This window comes from Cetorhinus maximus, chromosome 19 (genome assembly GCF_964194155.1).
Source record: "Cetorhinus maximus chromosome 19, sCetMax3.hap1.1, whole genome shotgun sequence".
NCBI classification, from domain to species: domain Eukaryota; kingdom Metazoa; phylum Chordata; class Chondrichthyes; order Lamniformes; family Cetorhinidae; genus Cetorhinus; species Cetorhinus maximus.
The window spans coordinates 60,701,071-60,724,463 of NC_135897.1; the positions used below are offsets into that span (position 1 = coordinate 60,701,071).

General features: G+C 42.0%; 1 protein-coding gene across 1 annotated transcript in view; it reads right to left on the minus strand.

Moving 5' to 3' along the window:
• The window catches only part of ecel1 (endothelin converting enzyme-like 1), a 102,963-nt gene that overhangs the window by 9,666 nt on the left and 69,904 nt on the right, over nt 1-23,393 (minus strand). Inside the window, exons 13-15 of the mRNA XM_078564561.1 lie at nt 20,717-20,841; nt 17,856-17,921; nt 17,671-17,766 (exon numbers count right to left, since the gene is read on the minus strand). Coding sequence (XP_078420687.1) covers nt 17,671-17,766; nt 17,856-17,921; nt 20,717-20,841 — 287 coding nt within the window. The remainder of the gene's footprint in view (nt 1-17,670; nt 17,767-17,855; nt 17,922-20,716; nt 20,842-23,393) is intronic.

A 23,393-nucleotide genomic window follows, 5' to 3' on the forward strand; every position in this document is an offset into this window, starting at 1 on the left:
TTGAAAGGCATCATCAGAGTGCATACTAGTTGACAGCTGGTTTGTCGACCCTGTGAAGGTTCTAACTGTTTATTAAAGCAGTCATCCTGAAATAGATCAATTATCTTCATGAACAGTAGAGTCACTCCAATTGGAGCCACTGAATTTCAAAAAATGTTTCTTTTCTTTGGCTAACTTGGGCCTCAAGTGGGTTGGTAAGACTTTCCGAGGCCAGGAAAGAAACCGTTGGTGGTTCACCTCAAATGACACTGTCCCTGGAATTTTGGATGGATTCCTGGCTTGAAGCTAGGATAGCCTGGAATTCTGATCGGCTGCATTTATTTCAGCGGAATAGGCCGCAGGAATTTCAAGGTTATAAAAAGGAGACTTATGACAAATGTAAGCCTCATGGTACAGTAAAAAAGTCAAGCTAAATAAAGAATGTACAAAAGAAATCTAAAAAGGGAATGAGAGGAGGAAAAGGGAGAATTTGAGAATGGATTACTGGCTTACTAGATTACTAGGGGAACCCAAAAATCTTTTACAAACTCAAAAAGTAAAACAGTAGTCAAAAGGAAGGGTAAGGGCAATAAGGAACCAAAAAGGAAATCTTCTTGTGGAGCCAGGGGGCATAGCTGAGGTATTAAATGAACGCTTTGGATCTGTCTTTACTAAAGAAGATGCTGTCAATGTTGCAGCAAAGGAGGCAGCAGTGATATTAGATATGATAAAATTAGATACAGAGGAGGGGTTAGCAGTTCTCAAAGTAGGAAGGTCACCAGGTCCTGATGGGATACAGCTGGGTTACTGAGGGAAGTGAAATTATAAATTGCAGAGGCAAAGCCACAATCTTCCTTTGATAAGTTGTTGGTGTCAGGGGACTGGATGATTGCAAATGTTGCATCACTGATTATAAAATGGGAGAGGGATAAACCCAGCAACTACAGGGCTGTCTGCCTAATGCTGATGGTGGGGAAACTTTTAGTGAGAATAATACAAGACAAAATTAACTGGCATTTGGAAAAGTATGGACTAATAAATGAAAGTTAGCATGGATTTGATAAGAGCTAATCATGTTTCACTAACTTAATTGACTTTTTTGACAGTACTGGAGAGCATTGATAAGAATAGTGTGATTGATGTTATGTTAATGGACTTTAAAAGGGTGTTTAACAAAGTAACATATAATAGACATGTTAACAAAATGAAAATCTAATGGATTAAAGGGACAGTAGCAGCTTGGATACAAAATTGGTAAGGGGCAGAAAGTAGAGAGTAATGGTGAATGGTTGTTTTTCAGATTGGAGGTTGCATCTATTAGAACCACTGCTTTTTCAATATGCATTAAGGACTTGGACTTGGGTATACAGGGCATAATTTCAAATCCTGCAGATGATATGGAACTTAGAAATTTAAAAAATAATGGGGGGGATGGTAACAAACTTCAGGAGGACACAGACATATTGGTGAAATGAGCAGGAACATTTAATGAAGAGAAGTGTGAAGTGATACATTTTGGTAGGAAGAATGAGGAGAGATAATACATTTTAAAGGAGGCACAGGAACAGAGAGACCCAGAGGCGTATGTACACAAATAGTTCAAGGGGGCAGAAAAAATTGAGAATGTTGCTAAAAAAGCATATGGGATCCTTGGCTTTATTAATAGGGGAATAGATAGAAAAGCAAGGAAGTTCTATTGAATCTTTATAAAACACTGAATAGGCCTCAGCTGGGGTATTCCGCTCAATTTTGAGCACCACACTTTCAGAAGAATGTCATAGAGAGGGTGAAGAAGAGAAATACTAGAATGATAACAGGAATAATGGTCCTTAGTTATGTTGAGAGACTGGAGAAGCTGGTTTGACTATTCAGAGGAATAGAGATTTGATAAAGTGATTCAGGATCTTGAACAGCTTTGATGGAGTAAATGAAAAGCTGTTTAAAATGGCAGAAGGGTCAGTAACCGGAGGACACAGACTTACAGTGATTGGCAAAAGAACCAGAGGTGATATGAGGATTTTTTTTGCACAACGGCCTAAATTTTCTAGTCTCTGGATCATTGGAGACTGGACGTAAGACAGAAGATGCACATCAGGACTCCGTAGAAGTACAGATGCAAAAACCGACTTGGGAATTACCCAGGAAGTTTAAACCTCTGATGGGCAATTTTCTGCTGCATGGCAACCTTTGCAAAGGCCTCTGACTCTAAGCTAGAGACACATTTCGCTAGTTACCCAGGAAATGTTAGACAGGTTAAAACCTGGTCTAACACCTGAGTAACTCCACAACAAACCCCCAATCTATCCCGACTATGTCCCCAATCACACCCGATCCGATCATCTCCCGAACCAAACCCAGTATTCCTCCGGCCCACCCAACTACCGACCACCCGACTAACCTCCCCACCTCCACCGACCTGACCTGAGTATTCCCCCCGAACACCTGACTATCCCCCCCAAACCTGACCCAACCACTCCCCACTCCTGACCAGACTCGACTACCTCCCGCCCTGATTACCCCTTGACCAGACCCCCAACCAGGCCCGACTACTCCCCCCCCAAAACCTGACCCAACTACCATCCCGACCCCCCACAACCTGACTGCTCTCCTGACTGGCCCTGACTACCCCCTGACCTGACATGACAATGCCTCACTCATCCACCTACCCATTCATCCACCTACCCATTCAACCACCTAACCATTCACCCACTCATCCACCTACTTAGCTCACCCATTCACTCATTCATCCATTCACCCACTCACCCATCCATTCACTAGCCCGCACTCAAAGACTGGGCCTTTAAACTTACCATCATATGGCATCTAGTGCTGTAAAAAGGTGCATGTATCCTCTTCCCCTGAATCTATTCCGCTCCAAAGGAGTTACCCAGGGGATGCTGCACTGTGCATTTCTTCTTCAGCCAGGATTGGAAGATCTTGGAAGAAATGTGCAGCAGTGTCCGGTCAGAAGAACCCTCATGGGCAGTAGCAATGAACGCAGCATTGCCACTGACTGGAAGATTCAGGCCATTGAATTGTGATCTACATTGCACAGCCTGAAATTGTGGTGGAGTAGATTCAATAGTAATAGTCAAAAGGGAATTGGATATATACTTGAACAGAAAAAAATAACTGCAGGGCCAAGGGGAAAAAGCAGGAGAATGAGACTAGTTAGATAGTTGGACCAAAGGACTGCATAGGCATGATGAGCCGAATGTTCTCTTTCTGTGCTGTATCATCTATGATTCTATAATCTGGATTTTTCTTTCAAAGAAATCACAGATTCTACTAATAGCCTGAACTGAACAATGCCTTTTGGAACTCTTTATTTGGACTTTCCAACCTGGCATAAGTAAAGTGGATCTCCTGTTCTTTTTTATTCATTCATGGGATGTGGGTGTCGCTGGCTGGGCCAGCATTTATTGCCCACCCTAGTTGCCCTTAAGAAGGTGGTGGTGAGTTATCTTCTTGAACTGCTGCAGCCCATGTGGTGTAGGAACACCTACGGTGCTGTTGCTGCTGTGCAAGTGATCAATCAAGTCAGACTTAGTTTGAGGCCACAATGCAAGTACGGTACTTTATATCAAAAGTATTAGCCATTAGTTACCTTTGTCTGAACAGCCTGAATACTGTGATATTTTTGATTTCTGTGTTATTTCAAATAATTCTATTTATACAGATTATATTTCCTTTAGATACTCCCATGACAATCTAATTTATACAGATGCTAAGACAGAATGATTTAAAAAAAAGAAAACTCTATTTTAGATCACAGGCTGTGCCACACATTAGGTTCCTCTCATTGTTCTGATGGGACAACTCTTCCTGTCCAGAGACTTCAAACAGAGCAAAAAAAAGAAAAAGCTGCAACTGTGTCATGCTGATATTGCCAGCTTGATCTCACACAGGATTTGTGTTTGTCTTTCAAGTTCTTGGTGTGGATATGCAATGTTAAGAGAAAATAAGAACCAAAAGAGTTAATGTCACCACAGTAAAAGTACATCTGCAAAAATTTTGTGCAAAATATGTGAGATTCCCATGTAACAAATCGACAGCGGTCAGGCTGAATGATTGGATGTAGTTTGAAGCCTGATCTGAGCTGGGATGTTGGTGAGGAGAAAGCAGAAGGAAAAAACAGTAAAACTTGGAAATGACTGGTACTAGTCTGAACTGGAATTCCATTTTAAGGTATACAAGACCAGTTTGGACCAGTACCAGTCATTTCCCAAGTTTAACAGGCTTTTCCTTCTGGGAGGGGAAGCCAGGTGCTTCCCAGATGGAAGATTTAGAGAGAGAGGCAAACTGCTGTCACACATCCCACTAGCGGCCATTAGTAGTGATAGCAATAACAGAGACCAGGGAACAGATTGTCTGATCATAAGGGAGCCTTCCCTATATTTGTGCAGGTCATAGTACTTTGGTAAATGGAGTACTTGAGGGAGCAGGTTTAAATTAAAAAAAAATAATTGCTTCTCAGAAATCACAAATTATTTCCCCTCAACTGGGGTTTATAAAGTTGTTCTTAAAATTGGCTGAGGGAATAACTCCATGGGATAACTCTTAATGCCTAAAAGTCACTGCTTTTGACCAATTTTTTTCCAGCATATGTCACATTCTCATGATCTTCCCAAGAACATTTAGATCAGGGTAGGCATTCTGACATCACTCAGGCCCCACATCTAACCTCAAGGCTAGGGAATGGCACAAGGTCTAAATCCCAGAACTTGACTAAACTCAATCCTATGACTGTACAGAATAATCTTTTACTATGAACCATAAGAAGAATATTTGCTGCAGGGTATCTAACATGGGACACAGAGGGATGTTTTGTTGCATTTGTGGTTTTACTATTTAGACTCATTTTTGAATGGCTAGACTAACCCAGTATTTGGTAGACCATTTTCTAACTTGTCTCTTCAAGAACAGTGTTAGCTCATTACATTAGTTGATTACCTAGATGTTAAATCTTGTGCCCCCACCCTCAACCCCTTCCCCCCCATCATAGGAATGTTACAAGCCAGCAATGCACCTAAACACCTAGACCCAGATTTTCATCGAGTTGGGACGATTTGGGAATCCTTTTAAAATGGAAGGCAGGACTTAATTCTGGGATTCATGCCCCCATTCCCATTTCCAGTGGGGAGGGATAAGGATGTGGGTAGTCATCTCACACACAGCACTGCCACCCTTGCCAGCTCCATTGGGTGGGAGGGGGTGAGGGTTGGCAGTTTTAACACCACCTCCACAATATTAGTGGTATCAGGCCACTTCAGTAAGTAGATGTGGCTTACGTTCTCTCAGAGGAGATGTGAACCACAGGGGGAGCCCAATCCCAAGTGAGGAACCACAAAAAGACAGTCATCTGCTCCCAGAATTTTTTCCTTGACAGGCTTTAAATACAAATAAAAATGTTCTTTCAGTTTCAATAGTTAGATGCTGTATTGTAAGTTAGATGTGCTTTTACCACAGTGATTGATTATAGGGCTTTGTCCTGCAAAGATAAGTTGACTATTACATTGATCAGCATTCTGTAAGTGTTGAGATGCCTTGGAGTATTTTTCCCATTGGGTCTATTTTCTCATTGGGAAAGTGCTCTTAAAACTGAAGAAAATGCTGCTTGAAATCTCTAGTGTAATAATCTGAAGTGATTTAAACACCTAGAGTCCTTTTAAAATGAAAAAAAAGTTGTTAGCAGCAGTCACTTAGAGTAAGAAAAATCCCCTACCTGCTCCTGGACTGGTTTGATTGACAGTATAGTTTATCTGGTATAGTTTAGAAAAACAAACATCTGGTTACTCAGTTTCAATTGCCTCTATTATTTACATTTCCCAGGGTTTGTTATTATAGCTGTGTGAATGCTTGACTGAGTTTCAAAAGCTCCAAAACTACTTATCTCAGCGGGGGGCTGAGTTCACACTTTGATTGACAGTTTTAAGAGGTTATTAAAAGATTATCTGTCTTTGTTGGGTTTAGTGAAATAGATGGTTATTTGGTTTTACAATGGATTGACTACTTGAGAGGATTTAAATATTTTGAGTAGGTTTATGAAGAAATCTTTTTCAGAATCAAGTGTGTTTGATTAAAAGCTCTGTTAAGATTGGGAGAAGTTTATTTTTTTAATCTCAAATGGCTGCTGATGTCTGCCAACAGTGGATACTGGATGAATGGCTACAAAGCATACATGGGAGTATGGAGGAAACATGGGGCTATGGTGGGGGGGCATGGAGGGGGTATGGGAAATATGAAAGAACATGGAGGGGCCAAGGGGAATATGAAGGAGCAAGGGGCATGTGGAATATGAAGGGGTACGGAGGTGGCATAGGGAATATGATGGAACGTGGATAGAGCAGGGGGAATAGGAGGGAGCATGGGGGTATGAAGAAGCATGGTGGGGCCATGAGGTTATGTTAGAAGCCAGCAATACATCTGAATTCCAAGGCCCAAATGTTCGCCAAGTTGGGATGAATAGGGAGCCCTTTAAAATTGCCCGGCAGGACCCGATTCTGGGATTCCCACCTCTATTCCTGTTTCCAACTCCATCCTGCACCTGCTTCCCTGGAACAAAAATATGGCAGTGTGCGTGTTGGGGGTGGAGTGCTTTTTAAATGGGATGAGTTGCTAGGTGGGAAGTTTCCCAACTTGACCTTCGCCTCCTCCTCAACAATCTGGCCCCTAGTGTCCAAATTGTCCTTGTAGTAATAATTGGAAATATGTTGCATTTCATTTTCCTGTCATTAGCATTTTGTTTGAATCATAGAAAAGTTATGGTGCAGAAAGAGGCCATTCAGCCCATCCTGTCTGCACCAGCCAAAAAGAGAAAAAATAAGCTAGCCGCTCATTTTAGTCCCACTTTCCAGCACCTGGTCTGTAACCTTGCAGGTTACAGCACTTCAGATGCAGATCCAGGTAACTCTTAAATGAGTTTTCAGCCTTAACTGTCAATTTAGGCCGTGAATTCCAGATGCCCACCACCATCTGGGTGAAAAGGTTTTTCCTCACGTCCCCTCTAATCCTTCTGCCAATCACCTTAAATCTATGCCCCCTGGTAATTGACCCCTCAGCTAGGGGAAACAAGTCTTTCCTGTCTACCCTATCTAGGCCCCTCATAATTTTGTGCACCTCAATTAGGTCACCCCTTAGCCTCCTCTGTTCTAAGAAAAACAACCCCAGCCTATCCAATCTCTCCTTGTAGCTCCCAATCATGCCTCCCACATTTAAGTCTAACTCGTTAATATATACAACAAACAGCAAGGGCCCCAACACTGAGCCCAATGGAACACCACTGGAAACCATTTTCCATTCATGAAAACATCCATCGACCATACCTTTTGTTTCCTGTCACTGAGCCAATTTTGGATCCAACCTGCCATCTTCCCTGGTATCCTATGAGATTTCATTTTCCTGACCGGTCTGCCATGTGGGGCCTTGTCAAATGCCTTACTGAAATCCATGTAGACAACATCCATTGCACTACCCTCACCAATCATCCTTGTTACTTCGTCAAAAAATTCTATTAAGTTAGTAAGGCACGATCTTCCCCTAACAAAACCATGCTGACTATCCCAGATCAATCCGTGCCTTTCTAAGTGAGTTTATCCTATCTCTCAGAATTATTTCCAATAATTTGCCCACCACTGCAATCAGACTGACTGACCTATAATTTTCTGGTCTATCCCTCACACCCTTTTAAAATAATGGTACAACATTCGCAGACCTCCAATCCTCTGGGATCTCGCCTGTATCTAGTGAGGATTGGAAAATGATCCTCAGAGCTTCTACTATTTCCCCCCGGCTTCCTTCAACAGCTTGGGATACAATCCATCCGGCCCTGGTTATTTACCCACCTTCAAGTGTGCCAGTCCCTCCAGTATTTCCTCTCTCACTATGCTTATTGTACCTAATATTTCACTCCTCCTCTTAAATAGAATGTCTGCATCATCCCTCTCCTTAGTGAAGACAGAGTTGTCATGTATATCTCTGATAGGCCCTACCTTTTCCTTCATTATTCTCTTCCTCTTAATGTCCTGGTAAAACATCTTAGGATTTTCTTTGATTTTACCTGCCAATATTTTTTCATATCCTCTCTTTGCTTTCCTAATTTCTATTTTTACTTCACCCTTACACTTTCTGTACTCCCCTACACTTTCTACAGTATTAAGTCTTTTCTGACTGTCATAAGCTTTCTTTTTCTCCTTTTTCTTGGCCTGTATATTTCTGAATAACCAGAGGGCTCTAGATTTGGCAATACCACCCTTTTTCTTTGTGGGGACATGTCTACACTGTGCCCATAGAATTTCACCTTTGAATGCCTCCCACTGATTTGACATAGTTTTTCCTTCTAATAGCTGTCCAGTCCAGTCTCGCCAGCTCACCTCTCAGCTTTGTAAAATTTGTCTTCCCCAATTTAAACCTTTTACTCCTGTTCGATCTTTGTCCTTTTCCATAATGATGCTAAATCTAACAATATGATTGTCACAATTGGATGGATGCCCATATTTGGATGGATGTATTGAATGCCCACTGTCACCACCAGCAGAAAATTCTAGAAATGGTGGAGATCATGGGGAGCCAGTGGGATGGCTCCACACCCACATTTCTGATGCTATGTGCCTGAGTTACACCAGGAAACCAGGATAACTTCAAAGGAGATTTGGCCCAACAGCCTCAGTAAAATGGCGATAAACTTTCAGTGAAGCAGCAGTCAGGCTTATTTCAAACTTCAAAAAAATACTTAAGGTCCATAATGGGGCGGAGGTCCTCTATTAATGTTGAGTTGGTGGTATTCACTTCTAAAGCTTTAAAAGCCTGCTGTTTCAATTTCTATCAATTAGTCTAAAATAGGCTGAAACATGAGGCAAGAGAAACTGCCATTGGTGGAAATCTTTGGAAAATTTGGGAACTGTAAAGAACATATCTTTTTATTTTGATTGGACTGTGGATTAAAATTACAATGGCTGCAGTTTGAAAGGCATGCCGACTGGAACGGTGTGAGGGATATATATAATGTTGCTGTCCTGGAACAGAGTGTGCCATGAAAGACAGGATGGTGCTGAGGAGGAACTGCCGGACAACAACATTTTAATTGGCTCCTGGCCAAGTGACCAGATTTGTGTGAGAGCAATGCAGCAGAAAAGCTCCCAGCCTGAAAAGAGAAAAGACCTAAAACCAATTTCTCCTATGTGTGTAAGATTCCAATAATTCTCCAATAATAGCTCACTGTTTTTTTTTCCTCATATCTCTATAACCTGCTCTCTCTCTGAAAAATCCCTGTCAAGAAGAAAAGGGGAAAATCACCATTACAGACATTGAAAAGCAAGTGCTCAACCAGTGAAATAAACACTGAAAGTGCTAGGAAGACCACCTCGTGTTATCAACAAAGAACTGAAAGGAATTTGGAAGATATCGATCAAAATCAACCCACTGAACCCTGTATTCCGGAATCGGTGTGTTGAACTGTTTTATCCTGCCCTTAAAATCCATGTTTTTGTGTGTCTTATGTGTCTTGTATGTGTGTGTATAGGGATTTAAGAAGGGGTAGAATTTAGGTTGTACAGTTAGGAATTATCAGTTCATATTTCTTTCTTTTGCTACTGGTTAAAGACAATTTGTTCAATAAACAATTATTTACTTATTAAGTTTACAAACCTGGTGCTTGTATTCTGTTAAACTAAACAATTAGATGGTTTGATCAAACTTTTCACATTTGTTGCTGCTCAGGGAACAGTGGGGCTTGATATTGCAGCACACTATCCCCAATGAGTCATGACAAATTTTGGAGGCTTGTCTGAGATATTTTGGAACAAAAGACAATGACGATTTGGGTGTAGATTTAGTAAGTAATAAAAGTTAAAAGGAAACACCAGGATTGTACTATCAAAAAATGAGATGGCACTGGAAACTGCTAAAGTTTTCCTGCAAGTGGAAGAGATGTTCCTGATAATTTTACAAGGGATCCCAAAAGCCAGGTTAATCAAATTGGCAAGTAAATTAAGAGTACGATTGCCTGCCAAAGCTAGTAAAGCAGAGATAATTGAAGAGATAGCACTGTATTTAAAACTGGAAGGATTACCTGAGAGATTGAGTTCTCCAAGGGGTGATTCATTGGAAAGGGCTCAAATTCAGTTGGAAATAAAAAAATTGGAATTAGAGGCAGCAGAAAACGAAAGAGAAAGGGCATTTCAAAGGGAACAGGCAGAAACGCAGGAGAGAGAAAGAAAACAAGAAAGGGAATTAAAAATGGTGAGGATAGAAAAGGAGGAAAGAGAAAAAGAGAGAGACGGAGAATTCCAGCTTAGAATGCTGACAGTTAAAAAAGAGACACCAATAGGTGGAGGCAGGACTTATTTCCAGATCAGAACCCAGTGGGGAGATGTTTAAATTTGTACAAGCTGTTCCAAAGTTTGAGGAAATGTTGAAGCATTCTTTATTTCATTTGAGAAGATAGCTAAACAGCTGAACTGGCCAAAGGAAAACAGGACATTGCCTGTGCTGAGCAATTTGACAGGTAGAGTGCAGGAAATTTATGCTTCACTGTCAGAGGAGGTTTCTAGGGATTATGATGTGATGAAAAAGGCCATTTTGAGTACATATGAGTTAGTCCCTGAAGCATACAGACAAAAGTTTTGAAATTTAAGGAAACAGTCTGGGCAAACTTACATTGAATTTGAAAGGGTTAAGCAAAGTAATTTTGACAGGTGGATATGAGCATTGAGAGTTGAAACTACCTATGAAGTTCTCAGGGAGACCATTCTCTTGGAAGAATTTAAAAACTCCCTACCTCCTGTAATAAGAACCCATGTTGAAGACCAAAGGGTTACAACTTCTAGACAGGCAGCAGTAATGGTTGACGATTATGAGCTGACCCATAAAACTAAACCTTTTTTTCCATCAGTGGGAAAGTGAAAGGAAGGCAAGTAGCCAGGGTAAAGAATGGATAGCTGGGAATATCTTGAGATCCCCTTTTCAGATCAGGAAGGAAGTTACTGAGGGTGGAGGTGAAACTCAAAGGCCTAAGTGTTTCCATTGTAATGAAGTGGGACACATTCATTCAGAATGCTGGAACTTGCGAGGAGAGCCCATGGGACTTATTGGAGTTTGTAAGAATGAGTCCGAAAAGGGAACTCAAAAAGCAAATGCCACAGATCAAATTGTGGCTTTAACTACAAGTAAGGGACTGGAGGTAAACACTGCTGTGAATGCAGGTGAAGTGAATAAGGTAGATGAGAAATATAAAGGGTTTTTGTCTAAAGGAAAGATAACCCCTTTTTCATCAAATGATGCAGCTAAACCCATAACTATATTAAGGGACACAGGAGCTACTCAAACTTTTTTTGCTGGAGGAGGACCTAGTTTTCCCTCCAGAGAGTTCAATGAACACTAAAGTATTGGTAAACGGGATAAGTGGATTATATCCCGGTTCCATAGTACAATGTGCAATTGGAGTGTGATTTGTTGTCTGGATCGGTGGTTATAGGAGTTGTTAAGAAATTACCCGTGGATGGAGTTGATTTACTCCTGGGGAATGATTTGGCAGGAGTGAAGGTTATAGGTTCGCCCATAATTACGGAAAATCCGATAGAGGCTAAAGAGACGGAACAGTTACAAGAACAGGTTCCTGGTATTTTTCCATCATGTGTGGTGACCAGAGCAATGGCTAAACAAAGTCCATCACCAGAGGTCAAAGTAATACCACGAGCAGATGTTAGAGTAGCCAAAACTTTCTTTAAGGATGAGGATAATTCAAAGGAAGTGTTTGGCATGTCTTCATTAATTGAGGCTCAGAAAGCAGATCTAGAGTTAAACAAGTTAGTACAGTCAGCTCACACTGAAACTGAAGCATCGATAAACTGGCCAAGACTTCATAAGGACGTAGTGCAGCTTTGTAAATGTGTCATACATGCCAGTGGTAGGAGTAACGGAGGATGACAGAGACAGTAAGAGTAAAGTAGAAGAAGAAGTAGACAGCGCACAAAACGAACCTTCGACAAGTCGACTAGCCAATATGAAAATACTCAGACAGTTAGACATTGTGTTTTCATATTTAGAGGAAGGGCCACTGGAAAATCTAATAAGGTTACTTAGGAAGTATAAGGGAATTTGTAGGGATACACCTGGATGTACTACGTTAGCTAAGCATAATGTAGGAGACTCAGTGTCAATAAAACAACGGCCAGAATTTTTACCTTGATGGGCAGACAGGCCCCACCGGCTCAGCGGTGGGCGGGCAGCCGAGCTCCGCCACCGAAATGGGGCCCACTGCCATTTTGAGTGGGCAGGCCAATTAAGGCCTGCCCAATGGCCTGCCCGACAGGAAGCGCTATGCACTTACTGTGCGGGGGGGTGGAAGGATTCCCCATCTGTCAAAGTGCGCCCTTTTGCGCATGCGCGCGAAAGAGCGCACATCTCCCTGAGACTAAGTGCTGTCTCAGGGAGATTACTGACAGTATAAAAATCTTTAAAAATAGAAAAATATTAAAATTATTAACATGTCCCCCTCATGTGACAATGTCACACGAGGGGGACACATTCATAAGAAGCACATAAACTTTATTGAAGTTTTTAAAAACGGACATGAAACCTCATCCCGCTGGGGCTCCTGGCCTGCCCGCCAACCTTAAGGTTGGACGGGCAGGGCATTTAACAAGCTTAATTATCCTGTCAATGGCCTGATTTCGCTGTTCGCCCGCCTTCCTCAATATTTAAATGGACTGGGATGACATCGGGGGTTCCTCCTGATGTCATCCCGCGTCATTTTCCCATCGGCGAGCGGGCCCCGCCCCCAAATCGCCGATGGGAAAATTCTGCCCAACATCCTTATTGGCGAGCCCAGAGAAACAAGCTTAGGTAGAAACAGAGATCCAATATATGCTGGAAAATCAATTGATTGAGCCTAGCCAAAGCAGCTGGAGTTCACCGGTAGTGTTGGTTCCTAAGCTGGATGGATCAAATAGATTTTGTATAGACTACAGGAAAGTGAAAGCAGCAACGAGGACAGATTCGTACCCAATTCCTCGGTTAGAAGATTGCATCGATAGGGTAGTCACTGTCGCATTTCTTTCTAAAATTGATCTATTGAAGGGGTATTGGCAAGTGCCATTGACATCAAGGGTTAAAGAAATATTCACCTTTGTTACACCAAGTGGATTGTGTCAATGTCAAGTCATGCCATTTGGGTTTAAAAACACTCCAGCTGCTTTCCAGAGACTTATGAATCAAGTCATAGCTGAAGTGCAACTGTGTGGTTTATTTAGGCCATGTTGTAATATATAGTAACATATGGAAAGAACATGTAAAGCAATTAGAGGACCTGTTTAATCAATCACAGTTGGCTGGCTTAGTCATAAATCTGGTCAAAAGCGAGTTTGCAAAAGCGAGGGTAACTTACCTAGTTCACATCGTAGGACAAGGGCAAGTGTTGCCAAGAACAGCAAAAGTGAATGCTCTAATAGAATTCCCATTCCTAAAACTAAATGAGAAATCATGAGATTTTTGAGAATGTGTGGGTTTTATTGGAAGTTTGTGCCAAACTTCAGCACAATAGCTATACCTCTCACCAATTTGTTACGTGGTATGGTCAGCAGAATGCTAAACAGCCTTTGAAAGGCTGAAGGCAATCTTAATAAATGAACCAGTGTTGGCCATCCCTGACTTTACCAAACCTTTTAAAGTGGCAATTGATGCAAGTGACTTGGAGGTAGGTACAGTCTATTACAAGATGATAAATTAGGGATACAGAAGCCGGTGAGGTACTTTTCCAAGGAACAAAATCTATATCAGAGGAAGGACTCTACAGTGGAAAAATAAACTTTAACATTGTTGTTGGCTACTCAACACTTTGAAATTTATGTCCGACACAATAACAAAGAAACATTAATCTACACTGACCATGATCCATTGGAGTTCATTGAAAAGTTTAAAACTCGAAATGAGAGGCTATTTAGATGGAGTCTATTATTTCAATGCAAAGATTGTTCTCATTGCCAGCAATGATAATTTGATCGCGGATGCATTGTCCCAGGTGTAAAATACTGAAATAAGTTAAAGGGGTAAGAAATGCTGAAGATTGTATAAGATTGTATAAGGGGGAGGAAAGCTGAATGGAAGTAACTCTCATGTTTTGTTGTCCGTGTCTCATACCTTGTAATGAAACACATTGTTGAAATGGCGTTTCCTCTCTTTTATGGGTGGAGGCATGTAAAGAACATATCTTTTTATTTCTGTTGGACTGTGGATTAAAATTACAATGGCTGAAGTTTGAAAGACATGTCTACTGGAACAGTTTGAAGGATATATAAAATGTCGCTGTCCTGGAAAGACAGGATGCTGCCAAGGAGGAGTCCGGTCTAATGGGGAGCTGCCTGGCAGCATTTTAATTGACTCCTGACCAGGTGACCAGGTTTGAGTGAGAGCAGTGCAGCAGAAAAGCTCCTAGCCTGAAGTCAGAATAATGTATAATTTGGGAAAGCACTTGCAGGTGATGGTGTTCTGATGCATCTGCTGCCCTTGACCTTCTAGGTCATAGAGATTGTGGGTTTGGAAGGTGCTGTCAAAGAAAACTTGACAAGTTGCTGCAGTGCATCTTGTAGATACTACACACTGCTGCCACTATGGAGGGAGTGAACGTTGAAGGTGATGAATGGGGTGCCAATCCAGTGGGCTGATTTGTTCTGGATGGTGTCGAGTATCTGGAGTGCTTTTGGATCTGCACTCATCCAGATAAGTGGAAAGTATTCCATCACACTCCTAACTTGTGCCTTATAGCTAGTGGAGAGAATTCGGGAAGTCAGGAGGCAAGTTACTCACCACAGAATTCCCAGCCTCTGACCTGTTCTTGTAGCCACAGTATTTATATGGCTGGTCCTGTTCAGTTTCTGGTCAATGGTTACCCCCAGGATGTTGATAATGGAGGATGCAGCGATGGTAATGCCAGTGAATGTCAAGGGGCGATGGTCAGTTTCTTTCTTATGTGGTGCAAGTGTTACTTGCCACAGATCAGCCGAAGCCTGAAAGTTGTCCCGGTCTTGCTGAATGCGAACATAGACTGTTTCAGTATCTGAGAAGTTGAAAAATAGTACTGAGCACTGTACAACAATTAGCAAACATCCCCAGCTCTGACCTTATGTAGCAGTAGGTCACTGATGAAGCAGCTGAAGATGGTTGGGCCTAGGACACTACCCTGAGGAACTTCTGCAGCAATGTTCTGCAACTGAGATGGTTGGCCTCCAACAACTAGAACCAGGTGTGCTTTCTTTGTGCTAGGTATAACTCCAACCAGTAAAGAGATTTCCTCTTGATTCCCATTGACTTCAATTTTGTTAGGGCTCCCTGATGCCACACTAGGTAAAATAGTGCCTTGATGTCAAGGCACCCTCACCTCATCTCTGGAATTCAGCTCCTTTGACCTTGTTTGCCCCAAGGCTGGAATGAGGTCTGGACTTGAATGGCCCTGGCAGAAGCCAAATTGAGCATTGGTGAGCAGGTTAGTGCTGTATGAATGCTTCTTGATAGCATTGTTGATAACAACCTCTTTGCTGACGATTGAGAGTAGATTGATGGGGTGGTAATCGGCCAGATTGAATTTGTCCTGCTTTTTCTTGGGGACAGGTTCCTCCTGGACAATTTTCCACATTGTTGGGTAGATGCCACTGTTGTATCTTACTGGCACAGCTTGGCTAGGGACATGTTTTGTTCTGGAGCACACAACATCAGTACTACACCTGAGATGTTTTCCGGGTCCATAGCCTTTACACTATTCATTATCTTCAGATGTTTCTTGCTATCATGTGGAGTGAACTGAATAGTCTGAATATTCACATCTATGATAGTGGGAGCCTCAGGAGCAGGCCGAGATGGATCATCCACTCAGCACTTCTGGCTAAATACGGCTGCAAATGCTTCAGCTTTGTCTTTTGCACTGATGTGCTGGGCTCCCCCATCATCAAGGATGGGGATGTTTATGGAGCTTTCACTTCCAGCTAGGTGTTTAATTGTCCTGCATCATTCGCAACTAGGTGTGCAACTTTGATCTGATCTGTTGGTTGTGGGATTGCTGAGCTCTGTCTATTGCATGCTGCTTCTGATATTTAGCAAGTATGTGCTTCTGAGTTGGAGCTTCACCAGGTTAACATCTCATTTTTGGGTATGCCTGATGCTGCTCCTGGTATGCTCTCCTACATTCCTTACTGAACCAAGGTTGGTTCACTGACTTAATGATAATGGTACAGTAAGGAATATGCTGGGCTCTGTGGAATACAATTCTGCTGCTGCGCCCTTCAATTTAGCACTGTGGTAGTGCCACACATGGTGGAGAGTTTCCTCAGTGTGAAGATGGCACTTCGTCTCCACAAAGACTGTGTGTTGGTAACTCCTGCCAATACTGTCATGGGTAGATGCACCAACGGCAGGTGGATTGGTGAGGACGAGGTCAAGTAAGTTTTTCCCTCTTGATGATTCTCTCACCATCTTCCTCAGGCACAGTCTGGGAGATAAGCAAGGGCAATTAGGGAAGGGCAATAAATGCTGGCCTACTCAGCAATGCTCACATCCCGTGAAAGTATAAATTAAAAAATTTATGTTCTTCAGGATTCGGTCAGTACTGGTGCTACAGAGCCACCCTTGGGACGAACATTGAAGCCCCCCCATCCAGAGTACATTCTGTGCCTTTGATACCCTCAGTCTTCCTCCAAGTGGTGTTGAACAAGGAGGAGCACTGATTCATTACCTGAGGGAGGGGGTAGGTGGTAATCAGCAGGAGGTTTCCTTGCTATGTTTGACCTAGAAGAATCATAGGATGGTTACAGCACAGGAGGCCATTCAGCTTGTTGTGTCTGTGTTTAGCTCTTGCCAAAAGCTACTCACCTAGTCCTGTTCCCATGCCTTTTCCTCGTGGCCCTGCAATTGTCTCCCTTCAGATAATTAACCAACTCTTTTTTGGAAACTTCAATTGAATCTGCCTCAACCACACTCTCAGGCAGTGTGTTCAGATCCTAATCACTGTCTGTGTAAAAAAGCTTTTCCTCATAATAATGTTGCTTCTTTTGTCAATCACCTTAAATTGATGTCTTCTGGTCCTTGATCTTTCTCCCTATCTGTCAAGGCCCCTCATGCTTTTGAAGACCTCCATCAAATCTCCTCTTCTCCAAGGAAAACAGCCCAGTAGTTTCATGATCTTCATTACTGAGATTAGCTTTTTAATTCCAGGTATATTAATTAATTGAATTTAAATTCCCCAGTTGCCATGGTGGGATTTGAACTCATGTCTGTGGAGCATTAGTCCAGGTCTTTGGATTATATTTCAGTAACATTACCACTATACTCTTGTACCCACTGTGTGAAGAATGAGCATGCGTAGTCTTTAAATATAGTAGGTTACAGCTTTCCTAAAGTGCCTAGTGAAGGTACCAGATCAATTCATATTCCATGTAAACTTCTGAGTTTTCTGGTGGTGCCTATCCTAAACTTCCTAAAATAACAATTACACCTTTATATCATTGACCAATAATACAAAAAGCAATTCAGACATAAAATTACATTCATTCATTGAGAAATAAACACTTTCTGGACAATGCTCTGTATTGGATATGTGTCTCTTGTACATTCAGAAAAACAGGAATGGGAGCGTATGAAAGACCCTTAATCAAAAATCAAATAAACCTGTTCAGATCATTGGGTGAAATAACCTTGTCTTTTCACCTGAGCAAATGCAATGAAGAGAAGTTGATTGTGGGTATATTTTAGGCCTGGAAGGGGACGTTCAGGACCATGATCTCGAATCCATTTCTGATAAGCCTGGAATATAGGTAAGATGGCTGTTGACTATAGTTATTGCATACTTCAGAAAATCCATTTGTATCGAGAAATACCACAAGTTCACTCACATAGTATGCAAGTTTAAGTCCTCCCAAATCAGCAATGTTTTCTCCAAGTGTAAGTTGGCCATTGACCTGTAGAGGGAGACCAATAATAGCAAAGAATATTGTAGATATATTCCTATGTACAATTACTCCCTTAAAAATCTGATGGATTTCCCACTAAGTATCACATATTTTCTGAAAATCACAAGCTTATTGTATTTTTTGGGGGGGGGTTAGCATTTTTCAGATTGACTTGAGTTTATTGTTGTGCCTGAATATTTCCTCTATCATGATATTTGACAGCAGAAAATTTAAAGTTTATAAGTGGAACCAGTTTTACTTTGTAAAATTTCATCATGCATTGGTATTTGTAATTAGCAGTCTGAGTTTCCTGTCAAGAAATTTATTGCCGAGCAGCCTAATGTGGATATGTAAATCCCAGGGAAACAGTTCCTCAAATATCAGCATATTCTCAGTTGGGCAGCAGAGCTTTGGATGACCTCAAGATTACGTGCTTACTTTCACCATTTGCCTTGTTCAAGTCTCAGTTGTCCAAGTCTGGGGTGGGAGTAGGGATTTAGCCCAGTCTTGGTGCTCATGCATATATTGTACACCATTCCCTTTCTACTCTTTGTGTTATTTTTTGTATAATTATTTTTAAAAAGTGAAGAAACTTGGTTATAGTTGCTTGAATAGGAAATTGAAAAACTGGGTAAAACTATTGCTTTATAAAAAGCTGCTTCTTGAGAATCTGACCTTGTACATTGATTTCCACCCCACCCCACCCCCACCCTTCTACATAGCCTATCAATTGCACGCGCGCACACACACACTACGAGGAGTGTACATGGGGCAATTACAATACCAGGATGACCATAAAGTTCAGTGGAGGCTGTGATCCTGGGGAATGGCTGTGTTAGGCCCAACTGTGAAAGAAAATCCCTAAAACCAACCTGTGAGTCTAAGGTTATTTTCATGCATGATCTTACACCTATGTTAACCTCAGTGTCAGTAGGTTGTGAGCTTTGTGGCTGGGACTGCACTGATGGAGCCCTCAAGGACCAAGGTGTCACTTGTCTCAGTAAAGCTGGTGTCCTTGGAGCATTCCTTCCAATATAATGTCACTTGCATGCTCAATGTACCCAGGACAGATGCATTCCTGTAGTATTTTTGCTTTGGAGAGCAATGCATTGATATCTATGCTCACACTATGCAGCTTGGAAGTGCTGGGCATGGATGTTGTTGAGTTAATGGCCCGCATAAGACCAGGTTGAATTTTCATAATTATGTCCTGAAAGTCTTGTGTTCAGGTGGTCATCTATGGAGCAATCATTACTGCCATTCTAAAAGCAACACATCCTTAGAACCTCTTCTTGATTTCTTGAGGCTACGTTGACTTTTTGGGTTACAGGTATGAGTGATCCCTTCACCATAGCCTTATTGTTGTGAATGAATGAAATTTGAATGAAATTTGTATGATATACACTGTAAATATGCATATTTCTTTTTGGTCTTTTCAGCAATTTCAAACCCTTACTTAGATCACTCTTAAGAGTTATGAAGATGTATTACTGATTTCTCAGTGTTATACAAATATACTTTCAAGTATTCTTAATTTGAAGGATGTGATTTGTTATCAGGAACCAGAAGAGATGCATCATAAATTTGTATCAATTCAGATTGTAAGGTGCATAACACATGCAATTTTGATTCCCCAAAACAATTTAGACTCTTGTCCAATCGATCATTAATGGAAATGAATGATAAACTGAAGCCCTAGTTAACATATATTCATTCAGTTTCTGGTCTTCATGAAAAGAAAGGTTAGTTTGGCCATCCCGGTATATCTATCCGATGCTTAATAACTAATGGGAAATGGGCGTGTAGAATTATATTTTATTCGTTACAGAGACCATTAGTACTGATGAAATCAAAATAATCAGTTTTAAATATCCTAAGAACAAAAGATTAAGGGTTGGATTTTTGAGGTCCCACACCGACAGGTTCAGACCAGGACTTCTGTCTGTTGCTTTGACCCCACTATGACCATAGCCCTGTTTCCTGGTAGGAGAATCTTTATCTTGTCATGGCAGGTTTCAAAGGGGATTCCCATTCGCAAAGACAAATTACAGCACTTCAGTGCAATTATGCTGCACTATCTGTAGAGACGTGAGTGACATTAAAGTGCGCCAGGAGCTAAAGAATGGAGGAGCTCAGTAAGTTTAGATCCTCAGCTGAGACCAAGACCAACACCAGGCAACTTATTGGAGGACAAGAACGCCTCTAATTGGCTGTTTCACTCTACTCTCACAGTTATTTCAGATCTACTACCACAATTTACCTGGAGGCCTCAAGGGAGAATGGGATTGGAAGCACATCTGACGTATATGGGCCATGTACTCAGGCCTTGTCCACCCTGCCTTAGCATGTGGCCGGTGAGGAAGGATCAATCAGCAGCAATCAACACAGGGTGAAGAAAGGAAATTGAGATCAAGCAGCAACCTGGGCTTTTGGCCTTAGCATCTAATTTCACCCCTTTTCACAACACTATTTGCCTGATTTTGGATGCCATAATGTAGGAAAATTCAGCCCTAAAATATCAAATATGAATGTACTTAACCTTGATTGTCTACCGTATTTAGATCTTAAGACCCTGCTCCAATATTCTGTTCAATGAGTTTCAATGGTTTTGCAAAATGAATCAAATGCAATCTCCAAAATATTTCATTTTCCTGCTTTTTTTTTTCTTTACAGCATCCTGACACACATTTTAAATAAGCTTTTGTGTTTCTAGGAACCATCTAAATTAATGTTTCTGACTTAATAAATAAATGAGAATTCAGAACTCATGAGTATTCAGAAGAAAGGGGCAATGGAGAACTTACCCTTTGGTTGTAAGCAGTGAAGTTTTCATATAGATTGACAATGCATTGTGCTCTCCTAATAAATTTATCATAGGATTCTTCTGTCCACCATTTTTTCAGATTTCCATATTTGTCATAATGACTCCCTGAAACAAAACAAGTATTGTGCCACATCTTTAAATGATGGCATTTTCACATTATGTGACATGCAAATTTACATTTAAAAGCATTTTTGTACTCTGACAAAAAAGATTTTCTACTCCTACTCTTCCAACTTCACTCAAAGTAGAATGTTCTGTTCCCATGAAATTCACTACTTGATAACTTATTCATAAACTAACAAAACCAACACTCCTGAAACTGCAAGTAAGGGACTCAGCTCCATAGTAATTTGGGAATCAGTTATATTGCAACTGGGTTATTTTGTATTTGCATTTGACAATTCACTACAGAATGAAATTAGGATATGAAGCTCTGATCTAATATGGCATCTCTATGTAACCAACTGCCAAAATTCATGTTTTTCACAGTTAGACAACTCAGCGAAATAAGTACCACCTATTAAGTAATATGCATTTCATTCTCTGGAATCAGTGAAGCATTTCTTCAAGCTTCATTTATTACTTTTTTAAAATTCATTCATGGGATGTGGGCTTCACTGGTTAGGCCAGCATTTATTGCCCATCCCTAACTGCCCTTGAGAAGGTGATGGTGAGCTGCCTTCTTGATCCGCTGCACCCCATGTGGTGTTGTACACCCACAGTGCTATTAGGGAGGCAGTTCCAGGATTTTGACCCAGCGACAGTGAAGAAACGGCGATATATTTCCAAGTCAGGATGGTGGTTTTACCATCTAAATGCTGCCCTTGTCCTTCAAGGTGGTAGTGGTCATGGGTTTGGAAGGTGCTGTTGAAGGAGTCTTGGGGCAGGATTTTCTCCCCGTCGGGGGCGAAGTTGAAGGGCGGGCGTGCACAGGCGCGCTTCCAATTGGTGCCCCCAATAGGGGGCGTGGCGCCATTTTACATGGGCGGGCCAATTAAGGCCCGCCCAGCATGACGTCCGCATAGGAGCGCTATGCGCTCCCTGTGCGGGCGGGGTGGGGAATCCCAAAATCAAGGGTGCGTTCTTTCGCGCATGCGCACGAAGGAGCGCACTCATCTCTCTGAGGCTAAGTGCTGCCTCAGGAAGATCGGCTCTAAATGTAAAAAGGCTAAAAGTAGAAAAATAAAATTTCCCTGACATGTCCCCTCATGTAACAGTATCACATCAGTTGGGACATGTCCATAATTTTTACAAAACTTTATTAAAATGTTTAAAAACCTACATAAAACCTCATCCCGCCCATGGATGAGGTTTCATGCTTTTTCTAATTCCCGCCAGGGCTCCTGGCCTGCCCACCAACCTTAAGGTTGGACGGGCAGGTCCTTTAATTAGTTTAATTATTCTGTCAATGGCCTCAATTGGCCATTGACACGTCGGCGGGCGTGCAGCTGATTTTGCTGCGTCCCCACTTACCGAAAAATTTAAATGGGGCGTGGTGACGTCGGGAGTTCCGCCTGACATCACCATGCGTCATTTTACGCATTGGTGAGCAGGCCCCACCCCTCGCTCGCTGGCAGGAAAATCCTACCCTTGGTGAATTCCTGCAGTGCATCTTGTAAATGGTACACACTGCTGCTACTATGCGTTGCTGGTGGAGGGAGTGAATGTCTGTGGATGTAGTGCCAATCAAGTGGATTGCTTTGTCCTAGACGGTGTCAAGCTTCTTGAGTGTTGTGGGAGCTGCACTCATCCAGGCAAATGGGAAATATTCCATCACAATCCTGACTTGTGCCTTGTAGATGGTGGACAGGCTTTGGGGAATCAGGAGGTGAGATACTAATCGCAGGATTCCTAGCCTCTGACCTGCTGTTGCAGCGACAGTATTTGTATGGCTAGTCCAGTTCAGTTTCTGGTCAATTGTCACCCCGAGGATGTTGGTAGTGGGGGATTTGGTGATGGTAATGCCATTGAACGATGGTTAGATTCTCTTTTATTGGTGATGGTCAATGCCTGGCACTTGTGTGGCACAAATATAACTTGCCACTTGGCAGCCCAAGCCTGGATATTGTCCAGCTCATGCTGCATTTGGACATGGACAGCTTCAGTATCTGAGGAGTCGTGAATGGTGCTGAACATTGTGCAATCATCAGCGAACGTCCTCACTTCTGACCTTATGATGGAAGGAAGGTCATTGATGAAGCAGCTGAAGATGGTTGGGCCGAGAACACTACCCTGAGGAACTCCTGCAGTGATGTCCTGGAGCTGAGATGACTGACCTCCAACAATCACAACCATCTTCCTTTGTGCTAGGTATGACTACAACCAGTGGAGATTTTTCCCCCTGATTCCCATTTACTTCAGTTTTGCTAGGACCAGTTGATGCCACACCCAGTCAAATGTGGCCTTGATGTCAAAGGCAGTCACTGTCACCTCACCTCGGGAGTTTAGCTCTTTTGTCCATGCTTGAACCAGGGCTGTAATGAGGTCACAAGTTGAGTGGCCCTGGTGGAACACAAACTGGGCATCAGTGAGCAGGTTATTGCTAAGCAAGTGCCACTTGATAGCACTGTTGATAACCCCTTACGTTTCTTTACTGATGATCCAGAGTATACTGATGGGGCGGTAATTGGCCGGGTTGGATTTGTCCTGCTTTCTGT